This window comes from Trichoderma harzianum (genome assembly GCF_003025095.1).
Source record: "Trichoderma harzianum CBS 226.95 unplaced genomic scaffold M431scaffold_5, whole genome shotgun sequence".
Lineage (NCBI taxonomy): Eukaryota > Fungi > Ascomycota > Sordariomycetes > Hypocreales > Hypocreaceae > Trichoderma > Trichoderma harzianum.
Genome location: NW_020209253.1, coordinates 1,138,899 through 1,165,188, shown reverse-complemented (window position 1 = coordinate 1,165,188; position 26,290 = coordinate 1,138,899). Strand labels below are relative to the sequence as shown.

The following is a 26,290-nucleotide window of genomic DNA, read 5'->3' as shown; positions in this document are numbered from 1 at the left end:
ACGGTACTGCAAACACGGCGACTAATTCTGGAGTGGGAAGTCTCTGTTATAAAAAAAAATTCAAAGAATATGAAAGGATGAAGGGAAAGAAATTAGAAGCCAATAAAAGAATATACGTAATAAAGTTTCTCTACCAGCAATCACGAGCATTAGAGGAGCCTTGCCAACAGCCACATACCCCCCGTCTGGATTGTTTGTTGCTGACAACTGTGGGGAGACAGATGAACCACTGCATGGGCCATATCAAACATACTTAGAATACCATGGTAGATTGACAGAAGCACTTCTTAAAAAAATCATGCCTCTCGTACTGCCGGTGCCAAGATTACAAACAGGACGAAAATCATCTCCTGGCCACGGGCGATTGAAACGCAAGTCGAAACAGAAACAGAAACCAACGGAGCGTCACTCCCCGCAGGTGGTTTAGTGCGGCACTTGATGTCAAAGACTGCATGCGCCACACCAATCCGCGCGCTGCGCCTCATCCTCCTCCGTGGCTAGTGCTCGGAATATCTCGTCATGCAAGGCACTCGGACTCTACCAGGAATCCTTTGACTCCTCTTCCGCAACCAACCTTGGATTCCTGTTCAGCCACCTCAGCCAGGCATCGCGGGGTATTTCAGTCAGTCCAGGTGGGGGTGCTTGCTCGGGAAGAGCGCCAGCACCGCCAGCCGGTTTCCGAAGTCCTGAATCACGAACTCATTCCCCCGTTTGCATGTGCTTCTACTTCCCCGCCTTGTCTTGCGGGTGGGCTTTTGCTTCTCCCTTTGCTTTTGCCTCTGGTTTTGTGGTTCCGATCCTCTCTTTAGTCAACCAAGTGGCCCCTACTGATTCTCGCCGCCTCCTCTGGCCTCTCGTGACATTCTTCTTCCGTGCCTCTTCCGTGTCCGTGTCTCCGCTGCAGCCCAGTATGGCAACCGTCGAGCATTGTGTTGTATGTTTCGAGGCTCTTGACGCCGACCTCAACAACCGCAAGCCCCTCTCCCTTGAACAGATCCAGTCTTCGTGGGCCGCATACAAGGCCAGCTCCGCTTCCGTGACCGGCCCCTCAGAGGCTCCCTTGAACCCGGCCCTCCGGCGCCTTGCTGCCGACGGCGTCTTGTCCTCGTCGTCCTCGTCGTCTTCTACGTCGCTCTCGGCAGCAGGAGCTGCCACTCCCGCAACATCCACATCCTCCCTGCCCGACACCCCGCCAACAGCGGCTCCTCTGTTTGTCACCTGGAACACAGTCGACCCAGATGACGACGACGTCTCCCTCCGCGGCTGCATCGGCACCTTTGAGTCCCAGCCACTGTCCGAGGGCATTCATGAATACGCCCTAATCTCCGCCCTGCAAGACACACGCTTCAACCCGATTTCCAAGCGCGAGCTTCCCACACTCCAAGCCGCTGTGACGCTGCTCACAGACTTTGAAGAGGCGGACGACACGCACGATTGGGAAATTGGCACTCACGGCATCCGAATCTCTTTTTTGGATCGCGGCCGCCGCTACGGTGCGACATATTTGCCCGATGTAGCGCTAGAGCAAGGATGGACCAAGGACGAGACACTGTTTAGCTTGATCCGCAAAGCAGGCTGGATGGGCAGCCGTTCCAAGTGGCAGGACTTGGACGTCAAAGTGACTCGATACCAGGGCAAGAAGGTCAGCCTCAACTATCCAGAGTTCAAGAAGTGGAGGGACTGGGTCCAAAGCAAGCAGTAATGAAGGTCCCATCTATTGTGATGTAGCTCGGCCGGGCGTTCTAATAGACAGAGAGGACACACAGGATTTCATTGGGTACTGGTATTATGTGGGATTATTTGGGATGTTAATGGATGATATACAACGAATCTTGCGGCGCTTATAGACGTGTGTCGTGCAAGGAAGAGTGGAGGAGAAAATTTTCCCAGCTCAGATTTTTCTTTACTTTGCTTTTTTGATACACTTTTCTTAATAAAATAAGAATCTTTTGATATACCTGATAGCCGGGCCCAGAACTAAACTAGCTGAATCGTTTACATCGGGAACCGAAAAGAATGAAGACTGATGATTATATTTCAGAGATGCAAGTTCACAAGGCTCTTAAGAACACCTTGATATTTGCTTCGAGTAATTAAGCCCATAAAGAGGCAATATGCTGCATACACGTGAAACTTTTTATACATGACGCTTTCAATAGTAAAAATACAGACTCTTGTCCACCAAATCTCCACTCGCGATGCTTTTTATTCCATATCATATTTCTCCCTGACGCCCGCCATACATATCCATGGTATCTGTGAACAACGACAAAGAAAAACAAAGGAGAATATGCCCAGTTGTGTAAGCAAATAGCAGGAATTCAGACACTGAAAAAGGAAAACTATTAAAACGGAAAACGAAAGACATTGGCTCTTTTCTTCTCTTACTCCCCCTTCCCCTTCTCGTTTGGCATCCGACCTCATCATCGTCATCATATAGCCTACCAACAACGCAGCTTCTTCCAGAAACCACCTTGTCCGCGGCCGACTTTGTCTCCACTGAGAATAGGGCCACGAACTCCTGGCCCGCGCTTCTCGTCCTCCTCGGTGCCAGCGGGCAGGGGAGTTAGCGGCTTCGTCATGCCCCGCGCGCTCATCTCGGTGTTGTCCAGGACGCCCTCCTCTGCGAGGCGACGGCGTTCGACTACACGTTTGACGATAAGGGCAAACGTCTCCTCAATATTAACCTCAAGGCGAGCGCTCGTCTCCATGAATCCGGAGCCGTGCTTGCGCGCCCACTCGAGACCTGTGGCAGCTGGAACAGTCCTGCTGTCCTGCAGGTCGCACTTATTGCCGGCGACAATCTTGACCGGTGGGACGGTGCGGGAGCCGGCGCCGGAGCCAGTGTAGGCTGGGCTGATGCCGGCAGCGCGGGCTCGCTCGGCATTGTCGAGGCGGACCTCAGCCTCCATGTCGATGAGCTCGTCAAAGTGCTGCAGGGCATCGAGCGAGTCGCGCGATGTGATGTCGTAGACCATAAGGAAGGCATCGGCGCCAAGATTGGAAGACGCCCACATGCCGCGGTACTCTTCCTGGCCGGCGGTGTCTGTGAGACAAAGGTGGTAGGTGACACCATCGATGACGCGAGTAACACTGTAGTTGTCCTCGATTGTAGGGTCGTAGTCGGAGGTCCAGGCTGAGCGTACAAGCCGCAGGGTGATTGAGGACTTGCCACAGCCTCCATCGCCGCAGATGGTGATGGAGATGGGCACGGGGGTTTGTGTCTGTGCTGCCATGGCGAAGGATGTTGTGCGCTTGCTTTGCGCCGAAGAGGGGGAGGAAGGAGAGAAGTTTGCTTTGCTGATTTCCGGTATAGGTAGACCACCTATTGACAACTAAGCCGAGTCTCAGTTTTGAAATATCGCGATGCGATCTGATCTATGCAAGCGCAAAGAGAAGAGACCGAGGGCAATGTGCTTTCAGAGGACAGGGTGTCGTTGGCGTGGGCAGACGAAATGTGATATTGGCTCGAGATGCAAAACCCGGAACATGCAAAGCAGCGTCACAATTGTCCGCTTACTCAACTCAGAACTCGCTCGCTCGCTGCAGTAAGAAAAACGGGAAGCAGGTAACAAGAGAAGCAAGAAATTTTGCTGAGAAAAAAAAAAGATAGTTTGCGCCAACACGAGAAGATGGGTGTACTCGTACATACGCGAGACCGCGTTCTGGATCGAGCAACAAATTGGACGAACCAACCACCCAGCTGGCAGCTATCGCGGGCTAGACACCCTCGCAACCCACTTCGCCGGCAGATAATTGATGAGAGGAGAAAATCAAAAGCGGCCGACAGGGCCTGCACCGCACCTAGCTTAGTGGTAAGCAGGGCAATTTGTCAAAGGCGGAAGAGGGCAGGGATTTCGCGAGAGCTATGGGCGTTGCCGGGTGTTGGCGCCTGTGGAGGCGAAATTTTGCACGGCCGAGAGAGGACAAGGTCCGCCCAGGGGCCCGGGGGAAGCGATGCCAGGGATCAGGGGATGCTCGTGGCAGCTTTGGATATTGGACGATTGCTAGGGCACAATGCGAGCTGAAGATTTACTGGTACGGCTATAGAGCATGCATCATGCAGACAGACATCAAGGGGGGGGAGGGCAAAAAGACATCGAGATGGTGATGATATGGAGTGGTGAGGTTTTAAGGTTTTGGGTTTGGGGTCTTGATGGTGCTCACAAGGCCACGCTACTGCGAGTACTTGGGACATACAGGTATAGAGCAAGCCATGGCAGAGAGGGGGAAAAGAGAGAAAAAGGATCAAATGCAACCTGAGCGCCCGCGGCCAGCGGAGAGGGATGCAGACCAGGGGTTCTGATGATGGCATCTCCCAGTGCGGCTTTCTGGCTTTCTGCATCCCCGGGCAATTTCGCTCGTCGCCGATAGGACAGGGTCCGGAGCTGCTAGGCGAGAGACACTCGGGGCACGTCCCCGCCATTGTCCAGTGAACCTTAACGGGGCCTGTAGGGAGGGATTGGCTGATGAAATGCTCCGTGTGTGGATATGGATATGGGCATATGATGCTGGCGTTTGGCGTGGTGGTGGTGAGTTGCGATGGGGGAACTCAGGGCGTCATTTCCAACCATGCAGGCTGGGAGAAGAGAGGGGGGAGACGGATCCTTTGCGATAATTCAGGTAGGTGGCATTGTTGTTGCCATTGTCGCCTTGTATTACCTGGTTTCATCTTTCACAGGCTGACCCTTACAGTATTCCAGTCGGCGACATCTGGTGGCTGTGCGGCGCTCGGCGGTTGTGGTTGTGATACCGAACCTCCCTGCTGCATACAAACAGCCCTCGACCTCGACTTTTTGGCCAAACGGAGCACGGGCACGGGCTCCAGCACTAGCACACGCTTGAACGTGCCCGCCCGTGTGGAGCTTCAGGGGGGCTGCAAGTCATGAGTCTTCTGCATCATCAAGCAGATGCCGCAGTCAAAGCACATCGCCCTCGGCCCTATCAGAATCTCATCAAGATGATGCAACGCTGATATTTGCCACCACTAACCTATTCCACGCCTAGGTAGGTTGCATTCATGAGGAAGGGGAGGAGAAGATGGATGACATGGATGTTATATCTAAATAATGGAGAGGACAAGACTCCAACGAAACAATATGCTGGATCGCGGAGGCATAATCAAAGCAGATGAGCCCCCTTGAGAAACGACCGTTTACGGATCATAGCTGGTTGACATGCATGCTTCCGTAGAGAAAGAGTTATCTTTGCGTCTCATAACATTCCTAATCAAATTTTGGCAATAAACTCAAGAGAAAAAATGCCTGGATATTACCACAACTCCAAATTTTCCTACCCTACATTATTCAGGTAAGGGACTAAGCACTTTTAATTACTCTAATCCGAGAGCGCAGCGAATACACAGACCGATAATATTTATACTAGATGCTTGATAGTTATTTCGATGCAACCCTTCTGCCAAAGAAACGTAGAGGAAATTTGAAATCTTGAAACTACTGTCTATGCATGAGAGCAATAGCTTGCTCACTTTTGCCAATACCATCTTTCCACGCGGGATATCGGGAGTCGTACCAAGTTGTAATACCTCCTTGTCCAAATTCTGAGATGCACTTTGCAAGCTCCATGCCATCTACAATAGCATTGTTTGCACCTTCACCACCTAGAATAGGCTCTGCATGAACTGAATCACCTATAAAGAAGACGCCCTTGTTTGCAAGCGTACAAAGTTCCAAGACTGTCCGCATAAGCCAATGCAAAGCCCGTTCCAGCCTTAGCTTCTCTGCATCGAACACGTCCTTGAAAGGCTGGTCTAGTCCATGGAGTGTTTCTATCTCATCGAAAAAATCTTTTGGAATATCCGCTGCCTCTGAAACTGACCTGTTGGGCCGATGAAGCGGATCGTTGAAACGTCTGGCTGGGCGCGAAAATATCCAACTAATGCTCACTGCGTCTGTCTGCTGCTCATCGATGGAAATATTTAGGAACATATCGCCTTGTTTCTTCTCTATAACGTTGGAGCCTTTAAAAGCTGGAGCATAAAGACTGTCGTAGAGATCACGTTCCACCCGTCGCTTGCCATTGAAGGCAACAAAGGGAAGAACGTTGAATGACGTATCAGGGGAGAGAGACTTTCGAGTATTGGAGTGAGGTCCATCAGCTCCAATAATACATGTGCTCTCCAATTTCTGCCCATTTTGCATGTGAAGAATCATCCCCGAAGGTGCCTCTTCCACTTTTTCGAGGGAGTTTCCCCATTGGATATCAAGCCCTTCGCAGAGCAATTTTTCAAATTTCCCGCGATGAGCACGAAACGATGTTGAGTTCACTCTCCTAGGAGTAGCGAAGGATCCTGGTTCGATGTTACCGCTTCCGCCTAAAAATCCATCTACCGCTATGCGGCGTCTGAAGGTAAACTCGTCCATGCCTAGGATGTCCAGAAGAGGCAGATATGACGAAGCATAGAGCGTGATTCCGTAATCGTGACGGGGACTTGAGGGCTTTCTCTCGTAGAGAACCGCAGGGATTCCATATTTGAGCAGACAACGGCCGAGAGTCAGTCCCCCGATTCCCGCTCCTATGATACGGACTGGTGTCTGTGGCATTCTCATGACGTGTCACTGCGAAGCATTTGAGTTGTTCTCGCGACTTGAATAGAGAGCGGGGGACGGAATTTAACAGCATGATTTGGCTGTCGGACATCTGGACCGTGCTTGCTCGCGTGCACTGATGTTTCGATTCACAGAGAGAGGCAAGGCTCTTGGGATCGGCTACAACAGGTATGCACACAAATTTTTGCATTATTAGTGCAAATATACGTCTGATCAGCAGACAGAGAGAGAAAACAAGGGGGAACACATCAACACGCTAATCAGTTTCAATAAACACTATGTAAGTGACTCGATACAATGACGATCTAAATCGGTGTTGCTTGTGAACCGTCATTTAACTACGGGGAATAAAACGTGGGGATACACGAGCAGACATGCCCCACAGTCCACCGCATGTAATGTCGTGTATCAGCGTCTGCTGGGATGATGGTAATGATTTATTAAAAGAGCGGCGGCAGTGTTGATTCGGCTTGGCTGTTTTATTTCGCCTCGTAGAATTGGTATAGTGCTTTCATACTGATGTGGGATTGTTGACTCCATTAGGTGTCTTGGTATCGGTTTATTGGAGCGGAATCCGCAAGCATTCATCAATTACTGTAGGTAAAATGAGGCTTTGGTATAGTCATGGCGCACAGCTTTGTAGCCATTGATCGTCATACATGCAATTGCGTCATGGCTGGTTGCAATGCCAGTTCATTTACGAATCATCATGCAGTAGAAGTATCCCAATTTATTTCCTCGACTAGCGTGATGCAGCCTGACATTCGATACAGGTGAGCCTCTATGCTTACGATGTAGATGCCTTTCTCTTTTGAGAACTGGACTGCGATATCACTGGTCGCCTTATTTCTTCTGTTATCTCACTGATATTGCGAGAGGCTAGAGCTGAGATGCTTGTCATCCCCCAGAAAGGCAACCTCATCGCTACTTATGCGGCTTATTACCCAGTACATGATTCAGTGTCTTACTCGCGTTTATATCGATGATGGCCAAGCACTGAAGCCTCGTACTAAGGCACTTTTACAGTCTTCAGGCAGGGCTGTTATCATCGCAAGTCATTTCACCGGCGCCCAATGCGATCCACTGGCACGGCAATTGGAATTCGGAACATCGCTTCAAGAGTGTCCCTGTACTTTGGTAGTGTGGGTTAGCTGGTGTTAGCGGCGTCTTTAACCGCCAATTACCAAGGGTATCAACACATCCGCGCAGCCCCAAAGTGAGAAAAAATTCCCGACAGGCCGAACGACAAGCCGAAGAAAAACGACAGACGGCCGCTCAATGGCGCAATTGGCATAGCGATTCTGCCGAGAGGCTAAAACCCTTCGGACGCCCATTTCTACTTGGTTTTGAAGGCGTGCTTTGGCTGTCGATGCGGTAAAGATTCGGTTGACTATTTTTTTCTCTCAATTTTCACCCTAGTGCTGATATAAGGATCTGTCTGCGTGGGATATCAATCTGTGATCCTTCTCTTCGTAGAGACATTTGGCCGACATTCGGAGCCTTGTATCCCTCGTAAGCCCTGTGAACTGTGACAGACAGGGTTTCCATTTTTCCCTGACTAGATTCTGTCATCTTCGTTGCTTCTCTTCGAGTGAGGCTGAGCGATTTAATCCAAGTAAATAAAGAGGGTGGCTCTTTTTGTTATCTTAGTGTCTACGCTCTTGAACTTTTTCTCAACATCATTTTCCCTCTCTGGCTCCGTAAAACCACCCACCATGACCGCCACTAGCAACGGTTTCATTAGCAATGGCGGACCTCAACTCCAGCTTAACAGGGCTGTGGAGACGGCCGATGTGCGTACATGTTTTGGGTCATTTGAACCTTTCGTTTACTAAGTCTTTCTTATAGCTCTTAGAGTCCGTTCAGCAGCTCATTATTCCCTTCATCAAGGCCGCCGATGATGCCGCGGCTCACAAGGCTACGGGGAATCTGGGGTTGAATGCGAATGGAGAACCTCACAATGTCTTGATTGACTCAAAAAAGCCTTCAGACCTCGTTGCTAGGTTGAAGTTCCTTCTCCCAGAAGAGGGACTAGGCAAAGATGGCCTCCTGCAGGGAATTGAGAGGCTGCTCAAATACAGCGTTAACACATGGGATCAAGGCTTCATGGATAAGCTGTACGCAAGTAATACACCAGTATGTGCTAACCTTGTCAGAATGGCTTATGAATTCGAAGTTGACAGGAGACTGTGCTAGGTGGGAGTTGTAGCTGATCTCTTACTCTCTGTTTTGAACACCAATGTAGGAGACTCCTTCCAAGTTGTGGTTTAAATATCCTAACATTTCTCAAGCTACATGTTTACCACGTCTCTCCGGCGTTGACTATCATTGAAAAGACGACTACTAAGGCATTTGCTAACCTGCTCGGATTTGGCGGACACTACGCTGGCGGTGTATCATGTCCCGGAGGCAGTGGATCCAATCTCACATCTCTAATCGTAGCTCGCAATACGCTATACCCTGAAAGCAAGACGGAAGGAAACGGCAAGCATGATTTCGTCGTCTTCACAAGTGCACATGGCCACTATTCCGTGGAAAAGGCCGCAATGACAACCGGCATGGGCTCATCCGCCGTGTGGGCGGTTCCTGTGGACGACGAGGGCAGGATGAAGTCAGAAGCTCTCCGGGAATTGGTTTTGCTTGCCAAACAACAGGGGAAGACGCCGTTCTATGTTAACGCGACGGCCGGCACTACGGTCAAGGGCTCCTTTGACCCATTTGAAGAGATCTCCAAGATTTGCAAAGAGTTTGGCCTGTGGATGCACATCGACGCAAGCTGGGGCGGCAGCGTCATCTTTTCAAAGGCGCAGAGCTGGAAGATGAAAGGTTCGCATCTGGCCGACTCGCTGACTGTTAACCCGCACAAGATGCTCAATGCACCGGTCACCTGTTCCTTGCTCCTGGGCCCGGATATGCGTATCTTTCAACAGGCAAACAGCACATCGGCAGGATATCTCTTCCACGGAAGCGACGATGGCGAAATCTGGGATTTGGCTGACTTGACGCTGCAATGCGGCCGGCGAGGAGACACGCTCAAGGTTGCTTTGGCCTGGCTATATTATGGCGCCAACGGATTCGAGCGGCAAATCGACCACGCTTTCGATATGGCTAGCTATCTATTCAGGCTTCTGCAAGAAACCGGTAATTTTGTCATGGTTTCATCGTATCCTACACCCTGTCTCCAGGTCTGCTTCTACTCGGCTCCTGGGGGCCAGCTGCCTTCTGATAGCAAGGTGAACACCTCCAGAACGCAGCAGATTGCTCATGCGCTTGTTGGGAGAGGGTTCATGGTTGATTACGCTCCAGGTGACCACGGTAGCTTCTTGCGTGTCGTGGTCAATGTGCAGACCCTGGAGGGAACCGTTGAAGGCCTTGTCAAGGCCATGAACGAGGTAGGGCAAGGAATTACCCTGTGAAGCAAGGGCCATATCATCCATCAGACATAGATGGCATCCATTAGATAGATTCTCAGATTGTGTGGCCCGATCCATTTTTACATGTACACTGTACACTCACAAGGATGATTTATTGTAAGAAACCATAGATGTTTTTTTTTGACATAAGTTTACACAGGCATTTTTATCAAGATAATCTTCAACGCGAACAATGGCAATCATTCTCATTCAAAAGTTGTAGCATTTTTGACAAAGTCATTAAGAATATATAACCTACTGAGTTTTCTATTTTTATTATTAAAAATTTTTTTTTTTAAAAAAAAGTATTCTCCCCAAACGTTTATTACTGCAAGCTGCTCGTACCTATGGTTGACATATTCTCGAAATTCATGCACCGATTTCCCCACTTTGACGCCTCTCAAATCCCTGCCAATTGCGCTAGCCATGATAAGATCTTATCGGTGATAATCTTCGTCCAAGAGAAAAAAAAGTTCCAAAGCTCATCGCAGCTCTCTAAACCAAGCAAACTGTCCCCTGTATTGCCACCGACACAATGCCGAAACCACGAACAAAACGAGGAGGGGATCGCGACGAGCGCAAGAGGAAGCGATACGACGACACCGAAGCGAATTTCGATGCCGACACCAAGCGCCAGCGTCGAGATGACGAGGGCAACGGCAACGACTACGGATATGGTGACGAAGAATTCTCACAACACCAAGGCGGTGCCGGCGAAAGGGAATTCTTCGGCATGCTGGCTGATGACGAGCAAGAGTACTTCCGACGAGCTGATGAGATGCTGGAACTGAACCAATTCCCGACCCCCGAAGAGCGAGACATCTTTCTGCAGAGCGTCTACCGTGAAGCGAAAGGCAAGGAGCTCAAGGTCGCCAGTAGCCAGTCTTGCTCTCGGCTGATGGAGCGACTGATACAACTCGCCTCCACAGCCCAGAAAAAGCAATTGTTCGAAGCCTTTGGTGGCCACTTTTTGTCTTTGGTGCAGCACCGCTTTGCTAGCCACTGCTGCGAGGCGCTCTTCCTCCGATCTGCCGGTGTTGTCACGCAAGAGCTTGCTGGTTTTACCGGCTTTGTGATGGATACCAAGGGTGCAGATGTCGATGCGCAGCAACCTGAAGCTTCCATGGAGCATCTATTCTTGGCAACACTGGATGAGCTTGAGGGTAGCCTGGGTTATCTCATCACCGACCGATTCGCTTCACATACACTACGAGTCTTGCTACTAGTTTTATCCGGAATGCCTCTCGAAGAACAGTCATCGCGTACGCTACTAAAGAGCAAGAGGAAGGAGAAGATTACAGTCGTTGGATCTACAGCAGCAGATGCGCAGAACCACGGCAAGCGAGCAGTGCCGGCATCTTTTACTATGGCAGCCAACAAGATCATGCGAGACTCAGTAGCAGGGATGGATGCTACTGGAATCCAGGTCCTGGCCAAACACCCCATTGGCAACCCGATTTTGCAGCTCATCCTGGAACTTGATTTAACGCTCAACAAGGGCGAGCCCAAGGGTGACGGGAAAGCCGAAGATGCTTCCCCTTCCCTTCTACAGCTGCTTCTTCCCGACGCTCCCCGATCACTGTCTGATGGCTCTTCTGCGGCTTCCGAGTTCGTCAACGGCATGATATACGACCAAATTGGCTCGCGACTTATCGAAACGCTCGTCGCGCATGCGCCAGGAAAGATTTTCAAGGCCCTTAACCAGAATATATTCCTACCCAGAATACAAGGCTATGTCCGTAACGACATCTCATGCTACCCTGCTATCAAGGTGCTTCAACGGCTGGGCAAAGATGACCTCGCAAAGGCTGTCGATCAAATTGCGCCGACTATTCCTCAGTTAGTCTCAAAAGCAAGATATAATGTCTTGTCGACTCTTTTCGAACGATGCGCGGCTAGAAACATCAATGACGAAATTAAGAAGTTGATGAAGGGTTTGAAAGAGGGATGCGGCAGCCAACCCGCTGATCTAGTTATGACCTTGTGTTCATTTTCAGCCAGCGAAGAGGAAGAGAAGAAAAAGAAGAAGGACGTACAGCAATTAACCAAGAACGAATATGCCGTCCAATCCCACGGCGCCAATCTACTTACCACTTTGCTCTCAATATCCGGCCCATCAAAGGGTGTTCAAGAATCAATAAATGCTTTGCCGTCCGACATTGTCCTTCGCCTAGCCAATACGTCTCTACCAACCGTCACCGTCCTCACTACCGCCATCAACACGCCGTCCACCAACTCTATTTTCCAAAAGAGTCTCATTAACACACTGATGCCACACATACCCGACCTGGCAACATCTCAGTATGGCCACAACCTTATCAATGCCATCGCCGAAATCCCTAGCAAGGGTAAGGATTGGAGCATCCCTCAGCATATGAAGGATAGGATCATGACTGCCCTCGGGGCGCACGAATCCCAGCTGAGGGAGTCATGGATGGGCAGGAGCGTCTGGCGGACGTGGAAGGGAGATATGTGGAAAACACGGCGGTTTGACTGGAAGAACTGGATGAAGGAGTTGGATGAGATCAAGGCCCCAGCTGCGGCTGCGCCTAAGAATAAGGGGGAGGCAAAGGCGAATGGCGAAAAGAAGGCTGTCAAGGACGACAAGGATGTTGAGCAGATTCATGAAAACGCCAAGGACGACGAGGATGTTGAGCAGATTCATGTAAAGGCAGACGAAAATGAGGAGGCAATCGGCGGAGATGGCGACGAAAAAGAAGAGAAGAAGGAGAAGAAGGAGAAGAAAGAAAAGAAAGACAAGAAAGACAAGAAGGAAAAGAAAGAGAAAAAGGAGAAGAAAGAGAAAAAAGTGAAAGAAGATGGTGAGGAACAGGAAAAGAAGAAAAAGAAGAAGAAGTCAAAGAACGAGGATGTCGAGATGGCTGATGCCGAAGAGTGAATCGACACACCGTCTTTGTAGACCGAAGCTGTCAGCATCTGTTTGTTTTATAGATTCCTCTCTTAGCAGGAGCTCAGTATATATCGCGTACCTAGTAGACAAACTTTCATTGTGGTTTTGGGTGGTAATGAAGGGTGCCGCCTATCTGGATAGTTTATTTGTAGCCCAATAGATACTGAGTATTTATAATTCTTTTTTAAGAAAATAGATATCGAACGGCTAGCACATTCAGATACTTCTCAGAGATGATGCTCCCTCCTTCACTTCGCTCCGTTGAGGTTTCCTCGAAGCAAACCGACAGATACCCGTTCCGTCCCGTTGTAATTAAACGAGCATTGTCACTTTCTTCTCAGTTATCTTTTGGTTGGCCGGTTAATGGCCTTTGCAAACTGATCAATAAGTGATTCTTCTATCTGCAACAAGGAACCGCGCATATTCTCCTGACGCAACTTTCGGGAGCTTGGCATCATGTCATTAACTCTGTAGCGTTTTACTTCATCAAACGCATTTGGTTCACTACTTCATCCGTTATTCCGTAACAGTACCATTCTATCCATAACATAAATATAGTGAGGCGCGTCCCATACCAATCTCGTCCCCGAAATCGCAGCTTGCTTCCGGTTTTTGTTTCTCCTTGTGCATGACTAATCTTTCTCAGGCATTTCTTTCAGTATCTTTAGCGAACAACAAGAAGGATGCCTCGAAAGGGATACGATGTAACTGGGTGCGCTCCAGGTACTCCCGCTGCCGAAGCTGCGGCTCGGGCCAGGCAGAGGGCTGCCCCTGGAAACCGCACTCCTCGTGCCGGAACTCCTATCAATCCGACCCGCCACGATGGAGATGATCAAGAGACCCCTCGAGCTTCTCGTACTGGTACTGGTGTCTTCACGGGAGCTGCACCTGGTGGCCCTCCCACCTACTCCCAGACGAACGTAATGCAGGATGATCGAGGATTTCAGACTCAGCGTCTCCTGCCAGGACAGGAGCTGTTCCAGAACCCTTTGAACGTCAGTTCAATTCAGGCAGCTAATAACTTCATGGCGAGGCCCATTAGTGGTACGCATGGTCATCCTGTTCCTTTCCAAGCGCAGTCGTCGTCGATATTCCCCGGAGTTGCCTCGTCAGCTTCTACAGGCCAAAGCGTTGGGTTTGTAAACGCTCCAGCACAGTTCAATACGGCCACCTTTGGGACTGCCGAATTCGGAGCACAGCAACAGCGGCAATATTGGAATAACAACCAGTTCTATGCTTTGCCCGCCAGCCAGCATGGAATCCAGAGTTTTCCCATGTCCCATCCTGGTCCAGAGTCGTTTGTCCGCTACCCAGCGGCTGGAGAGACCGCGCAATATCCGGCACCAACCACCAACACTGGGACTTCAGCAGCCCAGAGTCACGATGAAGACACCGAGATGACGGGCACCAATCGCTGAGAGAAAACGAGATAGAGGTTCACAATGTTCGATGATACAACTTTGCTGCAAAGGAGTACGTATGTTATCGTTTCCGTACGGCTGGGGGCATGAGATGCTGATGCTTTATTAGTCATGAGTCAAGCCTGTTATTTCAAGGTATCATACCGAGTTTAAATGTTCTAGAAGAGAGAGAGAGCAGATAGAGGCCGTTTGTCAAACACTGGTAGCTTGCTTGACATTGTCAGTGATGCCGTCCCTGTCTGGCTGTTTGCTTTGTTAGAGTCTAACCTGGAATAGATATACTGGAGAGGCCACAGAGAGACCATTCCAAGGGTTATGAAGAGGTTTCATGAATTTGCTTTTAGAAACTATTAGAGAGACGGTCAAAGAGGGTACGCGATATGCGCAGGAGAGAGTCACTAATTGAAAAAGTAAAAGTTGAGTTCATCGATTTCTTGCTTGGCGAACGTGCATGCCTGTATATGTACCTGAGGCATCACTTTTTCCCTTAGGTGTTGTTGTATCAGCACCAGGATGAAGCAAGCAGCACCGGAATCTACGAGAAACTTTACCTACCTAGTACCTACCTAGTATAGAATAGAGAGAAACTGAAAGTGCTTTCTACCATAGGTGCTATCACTTAAAATACCTACCTCTACGTAAGGCAGTCGTATTTCCAATAGTATATGAACCAACTTTTGAAGCATCAATAAAGGCTTATCAAGAAGATAACAGAGGGGTATGTTATTGGTACTCTTGAATTCGAGATAATATATACGTAAGGCGCATTTGCTAGTTTGCGACGTCTAAATGCGCAGAGAAACCGTTTGTTCTAGATGATTTCACCAAATGCTAGGAAGAAGAAATATAGAGAAGCACCAAGTGGAATATAATCACCTATTATCGAGAAATCTAGCAAGGGGTATCATAGGTAGTGCGCCAATCTATTAACCAAATCCATATCCAAAATCATGTCTCCAACTATTAGCAAATTTAAATATTGCGATACTATTTGAACACCGCCGTTGTCAAACGAAACCCAACAAACACTCCATGGAAAGAATACAGGATTTGAGCCAGGCCTGTCTCCCAGTGGCTCGAAGTGAAAACATCATCAACCCGAACCGTTATCACGTAACAGAAGAGTGCCGTGTGATAGCCGGATGTGGATTCCATGGCAGATTGCCTAAGTGCTGGAGGTAATTCTAGAGCGTGGTCTTGTCGCTGGCATCAGGCTGACCGAGGGAAAGGCCCTCCGTATCATTCCCGCCCCTAGTTTCGATTTCACCGACTCTTTTTCCGTTTATACCTTGAACTTTTCTTCTAATCTTCTTTATCGTCTTCTTGACTCGGAGGTGATCATGACCTGTCATCCTTTCTCTCACGATTGGTTGAGGCGTCCTAAAGAGCCTACATGAGTCCAAATTGATTTCTGAGGCATCCAAAGGAGACTCACATGGATTTTTCTTTCCCATCATTTCCATTACCGTCAGAATTACCATTGGCGTGTCCACTACCTTTGTCGCGGTTCACTAAGTGGGCTGGTAATTGGACATCCCTCCAAGAAGGCGCTGTGTCAATGTCCATCTCTTGTCCGCTTGGGGTAGTCAGCATAATCGTTGGGATTGACGAGACTTCCGAGTGAGACAGGTCATGTTCGGAATCTAATAGCTGTAGTAGCTTGGTCGAGAGCTCAACGAGTTCTGATAATTCGGCATCCGATATGGATGGCATTCTGAAGTCGAGGTGGAGGGCTGTTAGTGTATAAACGATTATAAGCGGTCTCCCGCGAAGAAGCTTTTGGTCTGTCTCCAGGAAGTTGGAGCAGATTGGGAAATATGCTATAGATTGTGAGAAATTTCAAAGAGCAATTCAACATTGGATGGGTTATTTAATTTTTGGTGCCATGCCGCGTAGCTCATACGTTTTCTTTAGATTCTCCCAAACCTTCACATATGAGCCGACCAGCTGAAATATACTTCCAAAGGGACCTGTGGGTGCTTCATTTTTCACAAAGCGCAGCTTTATTAAGGCCAAGTTACCCCAAGGACGTCGCGCCTGGCCAGGAACACGCAGCTTGATAGCTTAAAGTTACTGATGAAAAACTAGAGCAAGCCCCTTTCGAGGCGTACCGCAATCGATGGCACATGCTTCGAGGATCAATTCTCAAGAAAACCATATTTCTTTGGGTTTTCTTCTTCTTCTAATCTCTTGACCTAGTTCTACCAAACCCTGTTGGCCGTTTACCCCCGTTCTGCAACGCGGGAATATTTGGTAAATGAAACGGCTTCTTCTGGGGAATGTCGATTTCCATATTCACTGCCCGCCACATCTCCCACACAGTCGCTCTCCTCGCTGGCAACATGCTGTACTGTAAACTATACAGATTTTTTCTGTTAATCGGAGGGACAAACTGTCCAGTCACCAAACAAAGCAACACTCGCGGTGATAGGTAGTGCTTGCGTATGCGGTGAGCCATTTGAAAATATTGGTGGAACATGTCGTGGAAGGGAAGGGGAATGTTCTGTATAGATCAGTCAGGGTCACATTTTCCTACCAGTCTTGAGGTAGAAGGGTTCATACCTTGAGATAGATAATGGAAGTAGGGGGCTCATTAAAAAGTTTATCATTAGTGTCGGGAATTTTAGATTCATGGGTATCTCGAAGTTCAAAATGAATGCCACCTAGTCCGAGTTAATCTCTGTGGCTGTCTTTCATGTCGCTCTGTGTCATTTTGTACTCACCAGGTAATCTACTTGGGTCCTTCAACCTCAACATTAAGGCAAAAAGTGGGAAATGATTCAAACATGATAGCAACGTATCAAAGCCTGCCTTGAGTGATATGATAATCATCCTAGCAATGGCAAAATTGAGATAGAAAACCATCACGGTGGGCAGAAGAAAGAACAAAAGGGTGAATAGAATTGTCCCAACAAGCAGCTGGTCGAGGTCATAATCGCACGAATCGATACGATTGCGGAGGACGTTGTGTTTTTTCCCTCGAAACAGATGGAAGAGAGACCGCAAAATGGTGAGCTGCCAGTGGTATATCCTTGCAGACGCGAGATAGAACGAGTAGATGTGCATGGTGAGGACCGATAATAAGTCTGAAAACATTGCGATAGGCATGCTTGCGCCTGCAAAAGACGAAAACCCAATGAACCAAATGATGTGTGGCAGCATGGGGCTTAGAGTCTCGATGCAACCTACGACGCGACGCCATGTCAGTTTGCAGAACTTCTGCGGGGGCAGCGAATTGCAACTTACTTGACCAATAGTCAATGACCCAGAGAAACAAATCGCCAAGAAAGGCAGCCAATTCACCGTTCAGTTTCAGGCCTGCGGGCCATCCCATAAGCCACGATATGCCGCGTTGGAGTGCCTCTACCGTGTATGTACGCAGGAGATCTCGAATTTGATCCGCAACCCAGTCCTTGTGCTCAATGATGTACGAGCCTACAGCCATGCCGATAATCACATCGTTGGCAACAAGCCAAAGGCTGTTGTAGAAACGAATGTAGTCCGGATGGCTAGTAGTGACACTTGCCCAGTTGGCTTTCCGCTGGCGGAGAGTAACATATTGCATTGGCCAATAGCAGAATTGCTGGAGACGAATCTCAATCTGCTGGGCGGTCGCAGAGATATCCTTGAGGGCGGCATACCCTGGTTTGGCTCGAAATTCCAAGACAATGAGGAGGATTTCCGCCACCATCCTATGGAAGAGCAGCACCAGAATGAAAGCCTTTTGCACAATTGGGAAGAGGTATACTGAAAACAGAGTCCACAACTGCACGAGCACATAGTTCCGCATTGTCGTAGCCGACTCCACTACCCTCTCGGAGACACTGAGGCCTCGCTTCGGTCTTGGTCCAAGCCGTCCCACGTTCTGCTGCAACGCCTGCTCCAGCTCCCAGGACCAATTGACCTGATTGACAATTTTGGGCAGCGCTTTGTCTCTGGCGGAGGCAATTCGCCTAACGATGCTGTGCTGCTTCAGCTTCTCGGCTAGTTTACGGCGATTTTCCTTGATTGCCTTTTCCTGCTTGGTCTCTTCGCTGTCATCTTCACTACTCGCAACATCCTCGGGGAGCGATCCTTTGTCCCCTAAAGCCAACGCTATCGGATTAAGGGATATGTACTGCATGCCTTTTGGGTGAGGCCTGTCGTAGAGGATGAGCTGGATACTGGAGGCCTTGGCGCAGGAAATCCGGGGGTAACGGCTGTTAGTGCTTGTCTTGGCGCATACCCACGAAGGGTCAACCGCGCTTTGACTTGCCGCATTGGAAATACCTAGAACATGCATCGACGAGTGCCCACAGAGGTCATAAATCCGGCTCGGAGAGTGGGGACCACTCCGGAAGAAAGTACCGGACCTGAGATGGAACTCGACATTATGCGCCTAGAACTGTTAGCAATGGGCTCACTTCAGGAGGAAAGGGGGAGTAATGAAAAAGCTAACATCAACATCTTCGAGAATGGTGACGACGAAAACATCGAGCGTTGAGTTCCTCCATCCAACGACAACACCAGTGCGATCAGATTTGCGAATGTCTGTCGGCCAAAACACTCTCATCAACCCATCATGCTCTACCATGACAAAGGATGGTTATCGACAGGACGAGGCACAGCACTCAGAAGGAGCCTCGTCGCCTAAGCTGCTCTCGCGCAGATATTCCAGCTCCTTGTTCTCGTGGGTGCTGTAGTTACTTTACGTTAGCCTGGAGATCAGCTCGAGCGATGGCGTTTCGCAATTCAATCTCGGGGGTTTTATATAGCAACATACAAGTCTTGTTTCCCTCCTTGCGACTAGGGCTACTGGCACAAAGATGGCGAGGAAGAAGGCACTCAAGACCACGATGCCGCGGGCTGCACGCAACTAGAAGCAGAGACAATAAAAGATGGACGTTAGACATGCCCAGACAGGCTCAGGCGTGGCGGGCGCAAAGGTGCAGGGCATTGCGACTTACAACAACTCCGTATTCCGCGGCAAATATTGCCAGCTCATAGAGGCGAGTAACGAGGTCCCAACGCGCGGTGATGTAGCCAGCGACGAAGATGCCGAGGGTGACGGTCGAGAAGGGGTGCATAGAGCGTTACTGCTGCTTGTAGGACATGCCGCTGGCCAAGGAGCAAAGGGTCGATGTGATTTGTCGCCTCGAACTCAAGGTGGGATGCCGGAGCGATGGTCGGCGGTGCGCGCGTCACGTCGGCGTCGGCGATTGGCAGGAATAAGCTCGGCAGTAGCAACAGACGTCTCTGGAGGGTGGACAAGCCCAGCAGAAGCCCGAGCCGCAAGCTGGATTATATGCTGAGGCCGCAATGCGAGGTTTCGAGAGGTTTGGCGAGCTATCCCTGATGGCACGTAGCCAAAAGTGCAAGGCGAGCAGCAGCTCCTCCACTAAAAAGCCAACCGCCCGCCAAGAGTGGAGGCTTTCGAGGTGCGTTCGCGCCTCGCAGCGAATCACGTGGCTTGCAATTGACGACCATCCCCTCTGCTTGCGTGTATTTCACGATGCTGCGGCCCGGATATGCATGTTTGCGTCGTGCTCGCGCCAGGAGTACGTAGGCTTTCGACTTACAAACCACCAAAAAAACGACGTTGCGATATTTATATGTACGGATCTAAGCTGCAAATACGAGGTTACAAGTCTAAGCCTCTCCGCATGCCAACGCATCTGCGGGCATGCCCTTCTCCCCTGCCAATAATCGAGCCAAACATTGCTACTCTGGCCAATCATTAATAAACCATAACGTCTTTCTTAGACTTGATTCGTGGACTTACTCTTCGGGGCCGTTAACCTTACATCGTTTTCCTTGTTGTCCTCCCGGGCTTCATCGAGAAGCTTATCTATGCCTCTGTTCTTTAGTGCAACCTAAATCGAAGTGTCAGCACGATATCGTAGTGTCTTTTGCCTCTCCCCTGGCAAGTTCGTACGCTTAGGCACTTCTGATACTCGTTGAACAAGCCAGCACACTCTTTGTTGTCCTTTTCGGCCCCACGAAGATATTCTGTGTAGGTGTAAGTTCAAATAGCAGCTTTGAGCATCATCATGGGAAATATCTCTCACTTTCGCTATACCATTTTAAAAAGCATGTGTCGTAGCGCCTTGATTCTTGTATAAGTGGAATGTAGAGAGTCTGTTGGAGGCCATGAGCACACTTACTCCTTCACCTCATTGCACTCCGGTGCAAGCGATGCCGACATTTTGGTTTGGCTTAAATCTGGATCGATCTCTCAAAAGGTTGGAGATTGGGCACTCAATAAATCCGGTATGCTCGGATGTGTAGCGACAATCTCAGTACTACTAGATTAAATACTGATATTGATATGCAAATTTCTTCAATAGATGCCGAGTTCAAGACTTGATTCAACTCTTTGCTCACTGTAGGAGCTTAAAGTATTCCAATTTCTTACAGCCACCAACTACGCAGTGCAAACCTCAGGCCGTAGTTCCATAAAAAAGTCGAGCTTCAAACATCATTGGTCGCAGTGACACATCTGGCCTAGTCTGATTGGCGGACGGAACCTTGTCTGCCCAACCCAGAGACCCATATTGACTGCAGGCTGGAGCTTCAGCTTCAATTGAAACTCTCCAATCACAGTTCGATCGCGTCACAGACGCGCTTCTTGAAGGTCGACAGCAGCAAGTGCAGCTTCATCGGATCCCGCGTGCATCACGTGCTGTAGCTGCAGCTGAAATACCAAAAGACGCAGAATCAATTCGTCTGAATTATCTGGCTGCCATGGCCCCTTCGGCAGCTCAACTGAAGGAAGCGCTCATTGAGGGGACCCGCGAGGTGTATAGCGCAGAGCCCGATGGTACTTCCGTCAACAAGGTGCGCCGGCGTGTCGAAGAAAAGCTCGGCCTAGAAGACGGCTTTTTCACCAGCGAGACGTGGAAACAGAAAAGCAAGACAATCATCAAGGAGCAAGTTGTGAGTATCAATAATTTCCAAACAAACCGCCTATGCCTCTCTTCTGACCTACCCCGCTAATGTCATCTTTTTCTTTAAAGGATAAACTGCTGGATGAAGATGCTTCTGAGCCAAAATATGAATCGGATTCAAAAGTTGGCATCAAGCGGCAATCGTCTGAAATCGAATCTCCGCAGCCCAAGCGACGAAAGAAGACATCAGGAGCTGCCAAGAAGAAAGAGGAGTCGGACGTTGATGAAGCTCCCAAGAAGGAATCCAGCACAAAATCCAAGAAGCTTGTATCTCGCCGCAAGGCTGAAGTCGATGATTCCGATGATCAAGATGCCAAGCTAGGAGGAAGCCCGTCACCTGCCAGAAATCGGAAACGAAGCACGAAAGAAGAATCTAAAGACGAATTAAAGCACACTCTTTCCAGCGAGGGAGGTAATGCGACCATAAAAAAACAGGAGACCCCAGGTGACGAGATCATACCACCAGTAAAAGACCAGCCCGATTCAGGAGCAGAGGAGGGGAAAGCAGATGTTAAGGATGAATCGAAACCAGAGGTGAACGAGGAGGATGAGTATTCTGATGTAATCGACGAGCCACCACCTACAAAACGCAAGAGAGGCGAAAAGAAAGAGACCTCATCGAAGCAAAAAGCCTCCAAACCAGCAGCTAAAAAAGACGCCACGCCGGATGATCCTAAGGATGCGGAAATCAAGAAGCTTCAATCACAGCTTACTAAATGCGGCATTCGGAAGTTGTGGCACATAGAACTAAAGCAGTACGGAGACAATGCCGGAGCAAAGATTCGTCATCTGAAGAAAATGCTGGCAGATATTGGCATGGATGGGCGTTTCTCAGAGTCCAAGGCTCGTGAGATCAAGGAAATGCGAGAGTTGCAGGCAGATGTTGAGGCTGCTCAAGAAATGGACCGTCTTTGGGGAACCAGCTCTGGTGGAAGGGCTAGCAGAAGCAAGGCCAAAACTACCGCCCAAGAAGCCAAAGTGGAGAGTGCAGAGGAGACCGGGGATGAGGAAGACGATGAACCTACTTCGTTTGCTGCGAGGCGACGGGGAGCCCACGCGGATCTGGCGTTTCTGGGAGACGAGAGCGATTCCGACTAGGCGAGCTGCTGGTCAGTTTTTGATTTACTCAGTAAGCGGTTTCTGAAATGTACGGATCATGCGGCATGGCGTTGAGTTTGTGACCACTGGGAATATCACTGAACGAGCTAACGTAATTTCTTTTAATGTATTATCTTTGTCTTTTCTTCTTCTTCATTTCATACGGATATTCATGTTGGGGTGCAGGGACGGGCAACGGAGCTTCAAAAATAAGTCAAAAAAGTTTCATTACTAAACGCTAGCCGATTGCTTTTTCCTCCCTCTACTCTGACCAAGCCTTGTACACAATTCTTGAACCATAAGTCTCGCCCTTCTTCACAATGACCATGGCCTTCCATTCTGGGACGTTGACTGCGTTGATCCAACGGCCGGGCTCGCAGCAGAAAGCACTTCGTGCGCCTCTCGCCGGTAGGCCCTCCGCAGCGGGGACGTTGGTCAATTCGCCTGTGTAAAATTGATAAGACGGCTCCGTGCTCAGGACTTCCAAGTGGATGCCGGACTTGGGGTGGAACGCAGCGAGGTTAAGAGCAAGAGGCTGTGTTCGGGTATCGATCGGTACGGAGGATGGGTCGGAGGTGGTTGTAAAGCAGCGGTCGACTGCTGGTTCGACGGGGCCAAGGACGAAAGGCTTGGTGGTCTCGACACCAGGGAAGGGAACAGGGCTGCCAATGGGGATAGAGTCTTCCTTAGCAGGGAGGTGCTGGTCGGTCGAAAGAGTGACGGTGGTGCCGGTGATGTTGTCATCGCCAGTGAGATTGAAGTAGGAGTGGTTGGTCAGGTTGATGATGGTCTCATCGGCGCCCTCGACCAGTGTCGCTTCGTACTCGATGCCCAGAATGATGACCTCCTTTCCGTCCACCACCTGGTTTCCAGAAGTGTAGATGACCTTGGCCTCGACGGCGCCGGGATAGCCTTCGTCACCATCTTCGCTGCGGAGAGTGAACTCAACGCTTTCACCACCCTTCAAGCCTTCTACGCCGGGGATTTCCTTGATTCCCACAGGCGTCGGGCCTTTCCAGATGCGCTTGCCCCAACCCTCGTTACCGCCGTGCAAGCTGTGGAGGTCATGATCGTTGGCTGCAAGCGGGTACGACTGGCCGTTGAGGCTGTTGATTTTGGCGTCCTTGATACGGTTGGCAATACGGCCGATTGTCTCTCCGAAGTACGCTGAGTTATACTTGACATACTGCTCCTGCTCAGGGAATCCAAGCACAATATTTGTGTCCTTGACCTTGAAAGACTGGATGATGGCCCCGAGGGGCAGGAACTTGAACGCAGCGTCAGTCATGGTAATGTGATGAAACGGTTGGATTGAATGTGCTGTATATCGGAAGGGCCAGCCCCAGATGTTTATATTTCGAAAATAAGAATGCGATGACGCCGCCTATGGAGATATTATGGGTATTAATGGCGATTATCTCGGATATATTGTGGTCTCGAATTTCCCCATTTCTTTGTAGAATCGCATTCAGCCTGTTTATCCGTCGCGAGAGCCGTTTGAGCGGATATGTGACGCTCCACAGTCACACAGGCAAGCTTCGATGACGGCGGGGCAATGGCGGGGTAATTGGGGGTTCTGTTGGAGACTGCTGTTAAATTTCGGAGCTCAGACAGGGAATTTCTCCAAGCGCAGGGTCCTGATCCGACGCCTGGAAAAGCAATATAGCCGGAATGTGTTTGTTGATCCGTCCTTACTTGGCGATATGGGACTATTTGACTATGAAACTAGTAACAGCTATTCAGCACTACCTAGTAGCTGCTTTTCTTAAACCCCTCACACCATTTGAGGTGACAAAGTAGGTAGGGAACTGGAGTAATTGAGAGCGACCTGCATCTCAAGCCTAACAATCTGGATGTAGGTACGCGGAATACCGTGCCCAGTCCAAATTATCTCACAATATCGCAGTCATTCAATTGCACTACTTAGGTGTCTTCTTCGTTCGATATAGGCTTTCTATCTCTTTTAGCAGCACGTCAAGTCTTCTCTCAATTGCCTGTGCATTCACCTGAGGCAGAGGGCGAACATATGCTCACGGCTTTAACGCCGGCAGAATACAGGCAAATGCGCTGGACCTCTCAGCCTAGGAGAGCTTCAAAGCATCATGTCTAAAACCTCTGTCTACTAAAATTACCATGGAAGGCTTTGGGTATCTACCCAAATTTCTCAACAATTATTGCTGCTACTCTTGAGTGTGAAACTTTTCCACCCTTTTATACCCTTGGGCTTTATAACTCCGCTGAGGCTGTACCTTACAGCGGGCTTATGCCTCCCCCACAGCCCGCTTTCGCCCTGTTGCAGAGTGCCATCAGATCTCTCTCGCTTCCCACGTGGCGCTGTATTGAACTCGCAGCGGCGTCGCTGGTCTTGTGACGCTGCTCTGCAGGTTAGCCAGCGCAGCCCAATCAGGTGCAAACGACAATTCATGTCGCTCATGTTGCTGATCCAGCCTTTCATCCGAACACTCGTAGGCCTCGTCCTTGTTTTCGGAATCTGCCTTCCGGCAGCACAAGTTGCCTGACCGCTTTCCGGACCCCAGTTCACGATAGCCGCCGACACGCCATAGCGCTGTTCTTCAGCACTCTCCACCTGCTCCTTGTCACCCTTGCTCTCGCTCTCGCACCTCACACCACCGAGCTGAGGATCCTAGGACCATGGCAGACCTCGTAAACGTTACGCCTAAGCGAAAAAGAGGAGCAGATGTCTCTTTTTCGCCGTTGAAGTTTTCATTTGATCTCTCCGCGACCGGCGCTCCAGAGGAAGGGGGCAACAGCCCTCGCTCGGCGACAGTCGTACACAGATTCCGCGGCCTTGCGCTTGGGAACGGCGCGATAGTCGAGGATACTGATGAGATGGACGTAGAATCCGATGCATCTACGAGGAAACGACATAAGCTAGATCAAGATGCTGCGGTGGTGCAGCCTCAACCAGAGTCCAAGCTGGTGTCGGGACCGGAGATGGAAACTACCGCAGTGGTTGAAATGACCGATCGCGCTGTGCTACAGCCCGAAGTCCCGCCCCCCTCGTCCGAAGGCCTCCTCCAGAGGGCATATCCTTCCATCAACCGCTTATCCGAGTCCCAGTCAAGAAAGAAGAGAGCTGGCACTCCTCCCCTCCGATCTAAGAAAGGGCATCCTCAAGAAGGACTGTCTGACGCCGATGACGAGGCGGAAATCGTAGATCCTTTGCGTGCGTCACTAACCTGGCATGAGGATGAAATTACAATATACGATCCCAACGACAAGGATGACGACGGCACCGGTATCAATGGCGTTGGGTTCAAGCCCACCCCGGCACTTGCGCATGCGCGGGTCATGAAGAGGCGACAGCAAATGGCAGAATACAGAAAGCGGGAAGAGAATGAAGCCAGAAACAGGAGAAGTCAGAGGCGCCGAGGAGAGCTAGCTGCATCAGCTAGGCGAGATCACAAGTCACCACCTTCGAGGAAAGTCAGATTTATGGATGCTGAGAGCAGGAACATTACTATGACGGCATGATTATGAATATCTACTATTGACGATTGGCGAAATTGGAACGTATACTGGGAATGAGTATGGGCACAGGCATGGGTATGGGCAAGGGCAAAGATATCAGAAATATGCCCGACTAACGACGGCGTTTGGGCGCGATCTCTTTTTAACACGAGCGAAATAATTCGGCAACGATCTTGGGGAGGCGGAGAAAGGGTATGAAATGATGGGCGGCATCTACGGACTGGACTGCCTGGCGTTGTGATTCCCCTCTGCCACTTTTACTCTTTTCTCATTTCTTCCTTCATTTCCTTCTTTCTTCTTGTTTTTCGTTTCTCAAGAATTCACAAGGTTGCTTGCCTATGGTTAGAAGATAATAACCACAGTCTGGCCAACGGTTCCATTGGCACTTAGAGAGCTTCAATATACGACCTATACTCTTCTCTCGTACATTTAATCGAAGTAAAGATTGCTGTAGCATCCA

The 26,290-nt window shown here is 49.7% G+C and overlaps 13 protein-coding genes across 13 annotated transcripts; 7 read left to right on the top strand and 6 right to left on the bottom strand.

Annotated features, from left to right (window-relative positions):
• The first annotated feature begins 555 nt into the window (after positions 1-555).
• On the top strand, positions 556-2,015 carry M431DRAFT_507351 (hypothetical protein). The gene has a single exon (XM_024918954.1). The coding sequence runs from the start codon at positions 716-718 to the stop codon at positions 1,700-1,702; it is 987 nt and encodes a 328-aa protein (XP_024775365.1). The 5' UTR covers positions 556-715; the 3' UTR covers positions 1,703-2,015.
• Positions 2,016-2,441: 426 nt separating this feature from the next.
• Positions 2,442-3,236, bottom strand: M431DRAFT_4650 (hypothetical protein; the record flags this gene model as incomplete). Its single annotated transcript, XM_024915387.1, has 1 exon — positions 2,442-3,236. The coding sequence occupies one exon, from the start codon at positions 3,234-3,236 to the stop codon at positions 2,442-2,444; it is 795 nt and encodes a 264-aa protein (XP_024775364.1).
• Positions 3,237-4,302: 1,066 nt separating this feature from the next.
• On the top strand, positions 4,303-5,212 carry M431DRAFT_519288 (hypothetical protein). The gene is made up of 2 exons (XM_024920387.1): positions 4,303-4,623; positions 4,696-5,212. The coding sequence occupies exons 1-2, from the start codon at positions 4,470-4,472 to the stop codon at positions 4,887-4,889; spliced, it is 348 nt and encodes a 115-aa protein (XP_024775363.1). The 5' UTR covers positions 4,303-4,469; the 3' UTR covers positions 4,890-5,212.
• An 89-nt stretch (positions 5,213-5,301) lies between these two features.
• Positions 5,302-6,579, bottom strand: M431DRAFT_507348 (hypothetical protein). Its single transcript, XM_024918953.1, has one exon. It carries the CDS (start codon positions 6,567-6,569, stop codon positions 5,454-5,456), a length of 1,116 nt encoding a protein of 371 aa, XP_024775362.1. The 5' UTR covers positions 6,570-6,579; the 3' UTR covers positions 5,302-5,453.
• Positions 6,580-8,024: 1,445 nt separating this feature from the next.
• On the top strand, positions 8,025-10,109 carry M431DRAFT_16024 (hypothetical protein). The gene is made up of 4 exons (XM_024912984.1): positions 8,025-8,362; positions 8,418-8,705; positions 8,766-8,810; positions 8,861-10,109. The coding sequence occupies exons 1-4, from the start codon at positions 8,285-8,287 to the stop codon at positions 9,983-9,985; spliced, it is 1,536 nt and encodes a 511-aa protein (XP_024775361.1). The 5' UTR covers positions 8,025-8,284; the 3' UTR covers positions 9,986-10,109.
• A 368-nt stretch (positions 10,110-10,477) lies between these two features.
• On the top strand, positions 10,478-13,061 carry M431DRAFT_507346 (hypothetical protein). The gene has a single exon (XM_024918952.1). The coding sequence runs from the start codon at positions 10,518-10,520 to the stop codon at positions 12,879-12,881; it is 2,364 nt and encodes a 787-aa protein (XP_024775360.1). The 5' UTR covers positions 10,478-10,517; the 3' UTR covers positions 12,882-13,061.
• Positions 13,062-13,576: 515 nt separating this feature from the next.
• On the top strand, positions 13,577-14,311 carry M431DRAFT_82361 (hypothetical protein; the record flags this gene model as incomplete). Its single annotated transcript, XM_024923160.1, has 1 exon — positions 13,577-14,311. The coding sequence occupies one exon, from the start codon at positions 13,577-13,579 to the stop codon at positions 14,309-14,311; it is 735 nt and encodes a 244-aa protein (XP_024775359.1).
• Positions 14,312-15,297: 986 nt separating this feature from the next.
• Positions 15,298-16,038, bottom strand: M431DRAFT_507345 (hypothetical protein). Its single transcript, XM_024918951.1, has 2 exons — positions 15,750-16,038; positions 15,298-15,694 (listed from the first exon to the last, which is right to left on the bottom strand). The coding sequence occupies exons 1-2, from the start codon at positions 16,025-16,027 to the stop codon at positions 15,499-15,501; spliced, it is 474 nt and encodes a 157-aa protein (XP_024775358.1). The 5' UTR covers positions 16,028-16,038; the 3' UTR covers positions 15,298-15,498.
• Positions 16,039-16,496: 458 nt separating this feature from the next.
• On the bottom strand, positions 16,497-19,380 carry M431DRAFT_83444 (hypothetical protein; the record flags this gene model as incomplete). The annotated part of the gene is made up of 7 exons (XM_024923307.1): positions 16,497-16,817; positions 16,877-16,977; positions 17,038-17,499; positions 17,561-18,692; positions 18,753-18,878; positions 19,077-19,169; positions 19,261-19,380. The coding sequence occupies 7 exons, from the start codon at positions 19,378-19,380 to the stop codon at positions 16,497-16,499; spliced, it is 2,355 nt and encodes a 784-aa protein (XP_024775357.1).
• Positions 19,381-20,052: 672 nt separating this feature from the next.
• On the bottom strand, positions 20,053-20,498 carry M431DRAFT_83733 (hypothetical protein; the record flags this gene model as incomplete). Its single annotated transcript, XM_024923347.1, has 4 exons — positions 20,053-20,166; positions 20,229-20,302; positions 20,362-20,399; positions 20,458-20,498. The coding sequence occupies 4 exons, from the start codon at positions 20,496-20,498 to the stop codon at positions 20,053-20,055; spliced, it is 267 nt and encodes an 88-aa protein (XP_024775356.1).
• Positions 20,499-21,037: 539 nt separating this feature from the next.
• Positions 21,038-22,338, top strand: M431DRAFT_481182 (hypothetical protein; the record flags this gene model as incomplete). Its single annotated transcript, XM_024915939.1, has 2 exons — positions 21,038-21,229; positions 21,310-22,338. 2 exons carry the CDS (start codon positions 21,038-21,040, stop codon positions 22,336-22,338), a joined length of 1,221 nt encoding a protein of 406 aa, XP_024775355.1.
• A 262-nt stretch (positions 22,339-22,600) lies between these two features.
• Positions 22,601-23,626, bottom strand: M431DRAFT_83864 (hypothetical protein; the record flags this gene model as incomplete). The annotated part of the gene is made up of 1 exon (XM_024923362.1): positions 22,601-23,626. One exon carries the CDS (start codon positions 23,624-23,626, stop codon positions 22,601-22,603), a length of 1,026 nt encoding a protein of 341 aa, XP_024775354.1.
• Positions 23,627-24,990: 1,364 nt separating this feature from the next.
• On the top strand, positions 24,991-25,833 carry M431DRAFT_481180 (hypothetical protein; the record flags this gene model as incomplete). Its single annotated transcript, XM_024915938.1, has 1 exon — positions 24,991-25,833. One exon carries the CDS (start codon positions 24,991-24,993, stop codon positions 25,831-25,833), a length of 843 nt encoding a protein of 280 aa, XP_024775353.1.
• Between the last annotated feature and the right edge of the window lie 457 nt (positions 25,834-26,290).

Coding starts and splice junctions, on each gene's coding strand:
- M431DRAFT_507346 (XM_024918952.1), top strand. CDS start 10,518: ATGCCGAAACCACGAACAAAACGAGGAGGGGATCGCGACGAGCGCAAG.
- M431DRAFT_507348 (XM_024918953.1), bottom strand. CDS start 6,569: ATGAGAATGCCACAGACACCAGTCCGTATCATAGGAGCGGGAATCGGG.
- M431DRAFT_507345 (XM_024918951.1), bottom strand. CDS start 16,027: ATGCCATCCATATCGGATGCCGAATTATCAGAACTCGTTGAGCTCTCG. Junction 15,695..15,749: donor GATGGGAAAGAAAAATCCAT/GTGAGTCTCCTT, acceptor TAGGCTCTTTAG/GACGCCTCAACCAATCGTGA.
- M431DRAFT_507351 (XM_024918954.1), top strand. CDS start 716: ATGTGCTTCTACTTCCCCGCCTTGTCTTGCGGGTGGGCTTTTGCTTCT.
- M431DRAFT_16024 (XM_024912984.1), top strand. CDS start 8,285: ATGACCGCCACTAGCAACGGTTTCATTAGCAATGGCGGACCTCAACTC. Junction 8,363..8,417: donor GGGCTGTGGAGACGGCCGAT/GTGCGTACATGT, acceptor TCTTTCTTATAG/CTCTTAGAGTCCGTTCAGCA. Junction 8,811..8,860: donor TCTCTGTTTTGAACACCAAT/GTAGGAGACTCC, acceptor ACATTTCTCAAG/CTACATGTTTACCACGTCTC.
- M431DRAFT_519288 (XM_024920387.1), top strand. CDS start 4,470: ATGAAATGCTCCGTGTGTGGATATGGATATGGGCATATGATGCTGGCG. Junction 4,624..4,695: donor GATCCTTTGCGATAATTCAG/GTAGGTGGCATT, acceptor TGACCCTTACAG/TATTCCAGTCGGCGACATCT.